Genomic DNA, 12,922 nt, shown 5'->3' on the forward strand with positions numbered 1-12,922 from the left:
CTTGTTTAAGCGACTTCCGCCTAAATGCACTCCCACTTGTAAGTATGCAGCAAGTTGTGTTTTTGCTTCTCATATGAATTACAGCCGTTCCGGAAAATGTACATTCAAAACTCCGAGCATAAAACATCAATATGATAGAAAAATTTTGGTTTTAATAGCGGTCGCCCCTCGGCAGATCGTGATAAAAAACCACTTGTCATTCGGAGTCAGATTAAAACTGTTGGTTCCTCCATTTGTGGAACTACATCAAGACGCACGCCACAACTAGGAGAAGAAGATCGGCCAAACACCGAACTGAAGTATACGCGACAATTATTTTTTATGATTTGCCGAACAGATCGTGCCATCGCATCGCATCAAACTCTTCAATAAGAGCGGTTCCAGGTCACCGAGTCTCAAGGCTCAGTAAATTTATTCAAAGGCGTTTAGTCGTACCAAATTTCTGTGCGCTAATAAACCTTCTGGGCTACTAAAATGAAATAAATAGATAGATAAAGGGTCCCACCCGAACGCTTATCATTTCTTCTTCATTATCTTCCCTAAGTCGTCCTCGTGCGCCCTTTTCTCACCATAGGGAGGGTGGGAGGTTGGTGTTCTTTTTGGAGAAAAATAAATCCATTACTTTCTTACTACAGCCATCTAGTGATCGATATCTCGTAAAACAATATAAGTTTATGCTCATTGTCGATAATGTCGAAAATTTCGATAAAAGCACAGAAATAATCGAGGTTAACCGGCACGAGCTAAAAACCATAAACATTTTTAAACCAGTTGCGCAAAAATTTTACGCAAAAATAATAGATTTCTTTTTCCACAAAGTAATATTAACTACTTATTTGGTGGACTTAAAACTTGTCCGAATAAGTTCTGTAATTCACTTTCAAGTGAATTTTATTGATATTTTCCGGATTTGGAATTCTCTCTAAAGCTAACTACGAAACTTGCTCAAGTATATAATTGGCAGTGAATCAAACCTTCAACTACTTCAGTCTAATAAAAAAATTCACTAAATACTTAAAAAATTAGTGGTACCTAGAGTGTAGTGCACTACCAAAACTTTGCATCTAGCGTAGCTTATTCTAACTCATAAACTTTACTCAATTTTTTAAGGCGAGTCTAATAGAAGAACTGAAATATAATTTTAAGCTCATTGCCTTGCTTCAAAGGATCAGCTGCGTTTGATTGTCATAATCACGTGAATATTTCGTTTGTAAATATATATATATATATATCGTATGATAAGTTAAGACAACTAAATCGGTCCGCAAAAATTTAAACTCCTTTTAAGCCTGAAGCCAAAATCACATTCACAAATTACCCCACTTCTAAGTTTAATACCCTATGAAGTAAGTCCTTCGAAGGATCATAACATCACCAAATCATGACTGGCAGCTTAAAGGGTCACCTTAGGGCTAATATACATACATACTTACATTATCAACCACAAACCAATCATTGAAAATGAATACACAAACCTATCTGTGCATCAAATACCCTTTTGCAAAGCATTACAAGAACAACTAAAACACTCAAAATTCATATCGAAGGTTGTTGGCTTGAGGAACTTTTTTAATAGATTGTGATTACAAAACGATGAAACAATGCCTGAAGCGATTCAATTTAAAATTGTCCCAGAACGCAACAGTGCGAAAGAAAAACGTGCAACAACACAAACAATGTGCACAGCAAGCAGCAGAACAATGGATGTGGTATGTTGCCGAAAAAACAGAGAACGCAGAACACCGCAACCAAAGTGACAAAAGTAGGCGCTATAGAAATTACACCCGCAGGCGATGGAACACAACTGTGACACCAACACCAACAACAACACGAAGGTAATGCTTTTGTTTTTCTATTTTCGTTGTCACTTTTCGAGAACACGCGTACGACTGACTGGCTCTACACAGCCGTTAACCAAAAGCGCAATCACTGCCGACTTCATGCAACAACAGCAATAGCAACAACATGTTGCTCGTGCGAAAGCTAGCGTTACGAATGGGTGTGACGTGGTGTGACAGTGATGTCGTTGATGACGTCCTTTGTGATGCCACTCAAGCGTGCAGCGACAATACAAAACAAGACAGGGCGGTATGGGTTGTAGTATAGTGTGGTGTGGTACTGAAGTAAAAATTTTGGGTTTTATTTTCCATTGTGATGTTTAAAAATTATGTGGGCAGCATGCAGCGAAGCTAAAACTCCATAGGAGATGCTGTTTTGAAACATATACGCACTTGTCAACGCATAAGAAAAGCCCAATACATATGAAAAATGTTTTGAGTAAAATTTTGACTTATGCTGTGACTGAATTATAGAAAAAATGGGTTGAGTTACCGCAAAGAATCCTCAGCTCTGAGCATTCCTCAGCTAAGGCGCTGCAAAACATCAAGTACGGAACAAATCAATTTATTTGGATCATTTTAAGAAGCAAATAGTAAAAAATTTTAAGAGTTAGCATAATTGCCCGCTGAAACTTTGGAAGCGGCTTTTGATGCCAGAGCGAACTGGAATTTGAAAGAAGACGGCTCACTCTTTGTTAGAAAGACCATGGGAACAAGGACTTAGATTCACTTGATGCTAGTAATTGGAGCCGATTGGCTCGAGTATTTTTCAAATAGTGTAATAATTCGTTTCTAGGGCATTCCGAGATCACAGCACGTTGACGCTGATGGTTTTTTTTGTGGAAATAAATACATCGATAAACTTCACAAGTAAGATGCTCCGTTAGAAAGGTTCTTCAACTCGTTAATCCCGTTTGCACACCTAAACTAAAAACCCACAACTGCAATGCAAGGCGTTACTTCTTATAGTACCGTTTGTCCTTGAAGAGACGTAAATGCTAAACGTTCGTGTTCATAGTCCAAATCGTAAAGGGGAATATTTTCAATACTGATTTTTAATGCTTCTTCTTCTTGATTGCCGCGATAATCGTTTAGGTCATTTTGGCCTAGTTTAAAAAAGCACGCCAGTAGTTTCTTTCTTATGCTAACCGACGCCAGTTGGAAACTCCAAGAGAAGCCAATCCTTTCTCCACCTGATCTTTCCAACGCAGAGGAGATCATCCTCTTCCTCTGTTCTCATCAGCTGGTACCGCATCGAATACTTTCAGAGCCGGAGCGTTTGCATCTATTCGGTCGACATAGCCCAGCCAACGAAGCCACTGGATTTTTATTCGCTGCACTATGTTTATGTCGTCGTTAAGTTCATACAGCTCATCATTCCATTTCTTGCGATATTTTGCGTTATCAACGGGCAAAGGTCCAAAAATCTTCCGAAGAATTTTTCTCTCAAACATTTCAAGTGACACCTCGGGACGGTCATGAAAGGTTAGTTTTGTTCGTCGAGAGAGGACTTCACTACTCAATTGCCTACTTAGTCCAAAGTAGCACTTGTTGGCAAGAGATATTCTCTGTTGGATTTCAAGGCTGACATTGTTATCGGTGTTAATGCTGGTTTCTAAATAAACGAAGTCTTTTACAACATCGAAATCATAACTGTCAACAGTAACGTGGGTGCCGAAACATGGATGTTCCGAATGTTTGGGCGAGTGTGATAGCAGGTACTTCATTTTGTCCTCGTTCACCACCAGGCCCATTCGCTTTGCTTCTTTATCCAGTTTGGAAAAAACAGAACTAACAACGCGGTTGTTAAGGCCGATGATATCGCCTGGGCGCTAAGTTCTGCAGCTCACACGATCTTTTCCAGCATTAGGTTAAAGAAGACGAAGCGAAGTATGATCGACGGGATGGTCCCATTATTGTGGTTATAAGCCACCGTATGTATTTCTATTTATTATGGAGTTTCGATTTGAAGTATCGAATCTCGATAGCTAAACGCGATCAAAAGTATTCTTTTTTTTTTAGGTATTCCCTTTAAACGTTCCCTTCAAATGTTCAAATTTTCAAAAAACTATCCCAATGTAGTACAAACCAATCTGATTAGCCAAAACTCTTAGATATGTCTCATGTCAATAGGCTCACTTTCCCTTTACCGCTAAATGCCAATCAACATATCAAGAAGAAACCCTCTTTCCAAAAACGTTCTGCATGCATGTATATATATATGGGAGTGTTACTATACCCATTTTTAAACCTTTCACTTCAAATGTTCAGCCCATATGCATGTTGCGTGTTGTTTACATAAAAACCTATGTTTCTGGTTATGATTACGATTTCTTTCAACCCGTCATTCATTCAACTAAATATTTATCGTTTGTTGTTATTGATTGTCGATTTGTTCAAATTCTACGCTTGAATAAGCTCATTGAAGGGTATGGGCAAATAACTTCAAATATATCGCACAAGTTTTCATGCATATTTATGTTCGTAGGTATGTATGTGCATGTGCATAATAGTGCAAATGTATGGGGTGGATGGGTATAAACATTTAGTTACATTAACATCGGCTAACTACCCTGTAGGAAAATTGGAAATTCATGAAAATATTATAATAATTGAAACTTTATACTGAGGTGCAAGCTGAACTTCCTGTCGAGTACGCGTCTACATATGTATGTACATGCATTTATGCATATATGCCCAACAATATTTGTACGCACGACTGGGCAACGCCTTTTGTGAGCGTGCTCATAAGGACTAATCGAATACACGAAATAATTTTCACACCTTCACGCTGTCACTTGAATAAAGATACACTTAAATTATCTGAAATGTGCTTATGTGTATGCGGTGTAGGCGTCGATGAATTACGCTGCAAAACACATGTATGTGAATATCTGCTAAACCAGGTGTGAATCTGTAAATGGGTGTAAATGTAAGAAAAACTTTGAATATAGGCACTTAAAAGTTTTACATTGAAATTTGGATGCTCGTAATTGTAAGTACTTTAGAAATATTGTGCTTGTGATTGGCTTGAAATTGTATTGGGTTCATCGCCAGCTGAGACTGAAAAGTTAGCAACTAAAAAACCGTGTAAAAAAATTAAAACGAATCTAAAACAATCTATTTTAATGCAAGAAATAAGAAAAATAAAAAAGTTTGACGTTTTTTACAATTGCAAACTACCTGTTTTGTTTCTAACAGTTTCTATTCAATGATAAGCAAATTCGTTCAGCCCAAAATAATAATTGAAAATGTGATAAGTCCCGAAAAATGCTAAAACTGTCCATCAAAATTGTCGAAATGGATTCGGTTGGAGTTGTTTAGCTTAGAAAATTAAAAATTTTGTATTATATTAGAGATATTGATAAATGCACTGAGTATTCCTTGTAGAAGCGACTCAATTTTTCAATAGACCAATTCAACAAGCGTTCCTGTTAAAATTGATGAGAGAAACTGGGATAGACAAGCGAGCAAAAAGCGAATATATTTGCTGAACATATGGAAAAACAACTTTAGCCCTAATAAAGGCACTGTCGAAGTAGAACCTATTAGAAACTATACTGACTACGATGACTATATTATTTCAGTTATTCTAGAAGAAGTTGGTAAAGATATAAACAAAATTAAGCTTAAAAATTTCTCTGGATTTGAATTAATCACGGCTGAAGTCCTTTGTAATCTGCCAAAAACTAGCATTGCCGATTTGACCAAATGTAAATACCTTAGATTTAGGTACATACCTATGTATTGGAAATTCGCCGAAGTCACCAAGATACCTAAACCGTTTAAAACGTCTACAGACACTTTTTGAAAAAAAAACGCCTTATTCTCATTCACCAAATTTGTCTCAGAAAACATCATTCAACGCTTGATCAAATACACGGAGTCATAAGCACCATAGAAGGCGTGTTCAACGTTTTTCTGTATGTATCGCAACTTTTGACAAAGGTTGGCTCGAAGGGCTCCTCCAAAACCTCACGTCCATCTTAATGAAAGGTTTTTGCGTAAAACAGGGGAGCATCTTAGATCCTCTGCTATATTTCAGGTATACCCACGACCTACTATAATATCTCACGGTACTCAGGCTTATCCATCCGAAACAAATTACTTATTTACCATCAAACACAACGACCGAGTTAAACTTACGGTATACAATTCTGGGGATGCGCTAGCAAAAATTGCATCACTTCTATCCAACGTCTGCAAAACAAGATCGTGCTCAGCATAGTAAACACGCCATACTATATACGGAATAGCGACCCTCATCGTGATCTTATCATACCAACTGTGACTGAAGTAACAAAGTAATTGGCATAGGTCACAAACAAGAACTAACAATTCATGTCAACGATGCAGCCCCCAACTTACTTCGGCTGAATTCGCACAATGGTAGCAGACTTTATGGAGCGCGTGTAGCAATTATATTGTAAAATGTTTGAGAACAAGTTAAATTATCAAATGAAAATTGCTTCACTCTAAGCTAGCGACATGTACATAGCCTAAAAAATTGTTTTTGTTCTATGACCAAAACAACTAGTCACTCAATGCAAACGCTTTAAAGACTACTAATGATTTGCATAAGAACTAATGCTCTTTTCAAAAATTCGGTATAAAATGTTCACAAATCGATTTTATTTCATCTACTATTTTAACTTCCCCTCAGAAACGTCCAGAAAATAATATCCCTTGGCCTTATTAAAAAAAGGAAAAATTTTGGGTATCATTTTTTGCTATAGAACAAAGTTTTTTTGGGCCATGCTAACGAATATACAAAGATAATGCATGCCCGAACACAGAAAATTGTAGCGAACTAAGTGCTCTGATTAACGAACTAAACCATCTCAATGCTGATTTCATTAGGTATGCGATAATACCGGTTGCTGGCATTCATGGCCTAAATATAAAAGTACAATGCGGTTGATTACTATTGAAGTGAACTACATATACTTATATCTACAACAATGAGCTGCCTCCAACTGTAGGAGGGCTCCGACAGAGTCTTTAAACGTCGCCGTTCATGTGCCACTGATACTGCTGTTGCTTTTCAGAGAAGCTCCTATTCAGAGTGCCCTGAGACTAAAGAAACAGGGAAATTGTAAATTGTAAAATATCGAATTTACCTAATACTTCGCAGCATCTATCGAAAATTAACTGTGGATTAGAAGTTTATAAGCTAGTTCCAGCCTCAAAGCTTTCCTGGAACAGAATTGATAACTTTCTTAACTACCTCGGTAATAGTGGCACTTAGCTCATCGGAATAGAGTTTGGACGATTTAGATGACGGAGCACTTAACGGTCATATAACAGGGTATTAAAATATCATAGATTATGAGCCGATCAAGTATGGGTCAAACCTAGTTAGCTCAGAACGGAAATAGAATTTTCTGCCTTTTAATTTGATCTGGGGTTTAAATCTCTCAACACTGGCTAAGCATGACTAATTTCATACGTAAAGATTTACTCTCCAGTAGAGTTTGCTAAAATGTCTGTACTTCCTACTATATTCAACCACAATTACAGGTGACGGCCTGTGTATATCCCAACTAAATGATGTATTCACAAGGCACTTAGTACTGGGTGCTCACGCAGTCAGACCGGGACTGGAGATTAACACCTTCGACGTAGGCGCAAGAATGCAAATAGGAGGTTTTTCAACTATCGCCTTTGGGTTGTATTTGAAGACTGTTTTAAGTTAGTTACAGCTGGAATCGCTCGATATATCAATCAACCATCAATTATTAAGATTAGATTATCGCTCGATATATCAATCGACCATCAATTAATAAGATTAGATTATTTCTTCAGCTTGAAAAGACATATGGCCCAATAAGATGTGCATTTGTACATTTCTGAAAAAATATTTTCTCAAACTTTCTTGCTTTCCTTTGGTTTTACTATTTTGGTATGACGCTAAAATGAAATTAACTTACCCTGCGGTTGCGTAGAGCTGTGAGATCCCCAAGAGGATTTATACGAAGAATCTGTAATAAAAGGAAAATATTTTATTTTAGTTTTATTTGCTAACACGGGAGTGTATATTAAATTTAATTTATGGAAAAAAGCGTAAAAATTGTTTCAAAAACTTTACTTGGGTTGCCAATGGATTTCTTCTGCATTACAAACCTTCTCACAATAACGATCTACATTTCGTAAGTAGCTTAGAGATCAAACACTCTTTATAAATGAGACGCATAACAGATTCATTCAAGGTATATTTGACAAATATTGAAAAGACTTCTTCTAAACACATTACTATAGCTGGAACGCTGGCACTACTAAATTTATTCAGCTTAAGCTAAACTAACTATTTATTTTGCGATGATTGGTTCGGTGCGAGGTTGGAGCTCGTCTTGATGTTTTTCCATCTATGGAAGGACCTACACTTTTATGCCGCTTTCGGACAGTAGATGGTTTTTTTATGTAGAGCCTTTTCATATCAAAAATACGGTCAGAATGGCAACCGCCAGGAAAAAAAAATTGTATATCGTATAAAATTGTATACAATGCGGAACACCAACTGATAGAAATGATAGGGTTTTCAAATTCAGCCTCAGCACTGTTTTATTCATATTCTGTAGCAATTTAATCATCAAATTCGCCTAAGACCCTTAAAGATGAAGTCCCACTTATGTCTAAATATCATATGATAAAAAACGGTATTTCCCCACTAGAATAGGCATCTATAAGTGTGCACGCGGGGGGCATTATGCAATTACCAGTTACCATTAAAATATTGTAGACACGCATAAGTCAACAAATATATAATGAATTCCCATTCAAAATATTTCTATACATACATACGTACATATTATTGCTAAGCAGGTACAACAAGTAAAATATTTTTGCGAATGAGCATACCCTCTCGATATTAATGCTTTTTACATCGATAAAAATCCTAGGGTCGTGTGATTTGAGATAACATTTTTGGCAGGGTGGTAGCACCTGCTTCTATTTAAAAAAGTAGGTAGGTAGGTGAAACGGTTGTAGTACCAGACTCTCACTCCATAAGTATCGCTAAAGCGCCGTTTTGGTTTAATTTTTTGGTATAAAATATGCATTCATATTACAGATAGAGTATCCAAACAATATTATTTTAAAAAACTTGTTTATAGCTATGCCACTTGATTTTTGTAGCAAACATAAAAACTTATAACAAATTTCGCTTAAATATGCAGGTATCAAATGAAAGATATTTAAACAAGCTTTGCTAAAAACAATAGTTAAATTAGTGTTGCCACCTATTTTGTGTTTTTATTTTTAAATAAAATTTTAATTAATAACAAAATTTAATTCGAGGTTAGGATACGTGTTTCAAACACGGTGTACTCAAAAGAATGAACAAAACCTTTACTAAAATTATTTGTGTATGGCGCGGCGGCCTTATGCTTAAAGTAAGTAAATGTACTAAATAATTAAGTCAATATGAGGACTCGCAAGCAAAATCCGTCAATACACAATTCGCAGATTTTTTTTCTCATTTCATCACTATATGTCGATGTTGATGAAATAAATCTAAAATAAGGAGCATGGCCACACAGTATACTTTCATAGATTCGCCTATTGAACTAGATATGTAAATCAACTTTTCCAATTGAATTTCTAAATATCCAGAAATCTTTAGGACTACAATCACTAGCACATCAATCACATTCGATATACTTTCAAGAAATTTGTAAACTCCAAAGTATGACAATGCATACATTTGAGAACAAAAAAAACTAATCTTATTGAAGCAATTATTAATCTTCTCTCGACGAACAAAACTAACATTCTACAAGACTCTCATCATGCCCGTCCGAACGTATGGCGCAGAAGCTTGGACGATGAAAACATCCGATGAAGTGTATTTGAGAGAAAGATTCTGTGTAAGATTTTTGGACCTTTGCACGTTGGCAACGGCGAATATCGCAGCCGATGGAACGATGAGTTGTATGAGCTTTACGACGACATAGACATAGCGCATTGAATAAAGATCCCGCGGCTACGTTAGCTGGGTCATATCGTCCGAATCGATACAAACGCTCCGGCTCTGAAAGTATTCGATGCGGTACCAGCTGGTGGTAACAGAGGGAGAGGAAGGCCTCCTCTGCGTTGAAAAGGTCAGGTGGAGAAGGACTTGCCTTCACTTGGTGTGTCCAATTGGCGCCGGTTAGCACGAGAAAGAAACGACTGGCGCACTTTGTTAAACTCGCCAAAATCGCGTAAGCGGTTATCGCGCCAATTAAGAAGAAGAAGAAGAAGCTTGGAACTACTTGCTCCATTACTCATCTGTTTAAGTTCAGAGCAGTAGCGAATGCAGAGCAATGTTTTCGTAGTTGCAAATTTTAAGGAAAAGGGAATTTTTGCAATATGTAAACAAAGTGAAAGAAGAATTAACCCTTCAATATACATAAATAGTTACATTTACTTTAATTTCCTGCTTAGATTTTATTTAGATTTTTATTAAAATGAAAGCAAAAAGTTAAACTAAAATGTTATTTGGAGGTTCTAATTTTTAGTTCGTTGACTTTTAAATATAAAAATATAACAGCTTGAAATTAGATTGATATATTCATATCTAATTCTAATAAAATTAAAATCATCGTCTTTATTTATCTACTTATTTATGCGTACGTTTTTTTTTTTTTAATAATTAATTTAATTTATTAATATTTCGTTTGTAATAACACCAAATTTAATATTCTAATTATTGATTATTGTTAATTATTAAATTATTATTAAAAATAAATTTTCTATTGATATTTTAATTATTAGTTTACTCTTTAAGCTCTAGTGATTCCTAAGTGATCTTGTAAGTGGCATCCCTACTTATAAGAGTATGAGTGAAAGCTACGCAGTTTTTATCGCGTATGTGTGAAGAGAAAACTTTGGCTCACGTCCCTATGAAATGGTCAGCTCAGTTCAAAAGCAATAGATTCAAGTAATATTTTAGCCAACTATCACTTCAAATCTGCAAACAGTCATGAACAAGAGGCCGCATATGCGTCACTCAAGGTGCGGGCCATTTAAAATTAAAAACATATTGAATGCGGGTTGGTGCATGTCTACCATTCGGTAGTATCAGGGTTCGAAACCACGGACATGAAGCATTATATGATACAGAAATTTGTCTAATAGCGGTAGCTCCTCGACAGGCAAACTTCTGAATGTATTTCTATCATGAAAACGTTCCTCATAAAACTGTAGGTCGTCTATTTGAGGGAAAAACATCAAGAAGCACCCCACAATTAAGCGAAGAAGATTGGCCAAACACCCAGTAAAGAGTGTAAGCGCCAATTATATACTTTTTATGATGTCAGTCCTATCAACGAACACAGAAAATGTTTTTACGCAACGCGGAGTGTACTTGTAAGTTCAATTTGATCACAGTAGTATGCCTTTATTTCGACAGTCGACAAGGCATGCAAATTAAAAACGTTCCACAAATATTTATTTTTTTGAAATAGAAACAAATGAGAGCTCATTTTTAGAATCATTCGAGCGCACAAAAACTTATTTTTCATTTCTTATTTCTGTAAATTATAGTGAGGACCCCAGCCGGTGGGGTTTGGACCCAACAGTCCAAATTCGAAGTTCATTGTGATCTTAAAACATAAAATTATAGAACAAATTTTTTTACCTTCGACAGACAAAGATAAACGCCCCACTTCATATTTATCCCGAAAAAGTTTCTCATAAAAACCTTCTAGCATTCGTAGTCGGTATAATATTGTAGATCTCCCCTTGTAAAGGACACCGCAAATTGGAGGTGCCTTCAAGTCCCTTATAACGGATGTACAGCATACGACCTCCTTAATCCACAAACATTAATGTGTAAATATGAAAATGTTCGAAAAGCAAGTTTGAGAGTTTAGTGTTCTCATAAAGTTAGAGTTTTTAGTTTTTGACATAAAAAATTATTCGTATTTTCCTTGTATTGTAGTTTTCTTCTGAGTTTTTGTATAACATAAAACAGAGAAAGGTTAATCAAATCAGCCCGTTAACTCAAAATGGGAGAAGTTGCACATTCATTCCTATGGCATACGAAGGCCGATGTATGCTATTATAAATGTAATTTTCTAAAGTGTTATTTCCTAATTTTTTGTCTAAAATTCTCGAGTTCACTTACCTGCGAATAACATTGAAAAATTGCTAAAACTTCCCGTCGAACGTGACAAATAATCGGCAGAAGTTTTAATGTCAAGCATCATGGCACCGGAGCGCGAATTGGCGGCGGCAATTTTTGCCTTATCGAACACGCCGCCGACGGCTATTCTGCTCAAACGCTCTAACTAACGCGCAATGTGCTCACAATAAATACCAATCAGTTCACTGTTTACAACAACTTGCCGAGCTTTGATCTCTTACAGTTTCTTTAACATATTAATATGCACATTTGCATATAATTCACACGCATGAATTTGGTTAATAATTGAATGTTTATTATTATAGAAAGTCATAAATTTAAATAAATCGCGAAAATTGCATGCATTTAAAGATACAAATCGCTTTTTAGATTTGTATGCTGCCAGAGTCAAAACAGTTTAATGGCATTCAAAGGCAAACACCTGTGTGTAATACAAAAGCATTTGCTGGCTTATGAAATCATGCGCTCACATCAAAACGCAACAAAATCCTTCGAATATTCATATGTAATTGTGTCGGTCACACCGGAAGGTAATAACACCGGAGACCAATAATTTTGTCGTCGACCGCGTTGTCGTCGTCGGCGTAGTCGCCTTTTTTACACACACACTGGCATTCAAATGTTCTGTTGGTAAAGCCTTGCGTTGGAACAATGCAGGTTGGAAAATGTTAGTTAGTTAGGAAGAGAAGAGAATTGTCGTAACCGACACTCCTTCAATTGAATTTATTTTAAATGTTACGAGAAGCATTCGCCGAGCGTGAATATTTATTTATATATATACACAAGTATTAAGTCCAAGCATATAAGCATGAGGCGCTTCAAAGCAGCCACACACACACGCAGTGGTTGGCTGATGCCTCGCTTAGGCACGCTGACTGCGGAACAGGAAAAGGAACGGGAAAAGTGACGATCGGAACCGGTTACCGTTACCGGACACCTCGGCTTCCGGGCAACTTTG

At 36.5% G+C, this 12,922-nt stretch overlaps 1 protein-coding gene across 1 annotated transcript in view; it reads right to left on the reverse strand.

Moving 5' to 3' along the window:
* Positions 1–12,198, reverse strand: part of LOC128862284 (DNA-binding protein D-ETS-3) — a 79,921-nt gene extending 67,723 nt beyond the window's left edge. The window contains exons 1-2 of the mRNA XM_054100828.1: positions 11,947–12,198; positions 7,769–7,819 (exon numbers count right to left, since the gene is read on the reverse strand). Of these exons, the coding sequence (XP_053956803.1) occupies positions 7,769–7,819; positions 11,947–12,028 (133 nt within the window). The 5' untranslated portion in view covers positions 12,029–12,198. The remainder of the gene's footprint in view (positions 1–7,768; positions 7,820–11,946) is intronic.
* Positions 12,199–12,922: the final 724 nt, after the last annotated feature.

This window comes from Anastrepha ludens, chromosome 4 (genome assembly GCF_028408465.1).
Source record: "Anastrepha ludens isolate Willacy chromosome 4, idAnaLude1.1, whole genome shotgun sequence".
Classification (NCBI taxonomy): domain Eukaryota; kingdom Metazoa; phylum Arthropoda; class Insecta; order Diptera; family Tephritidae; genus Anastrepha; species Anastrepha ludens.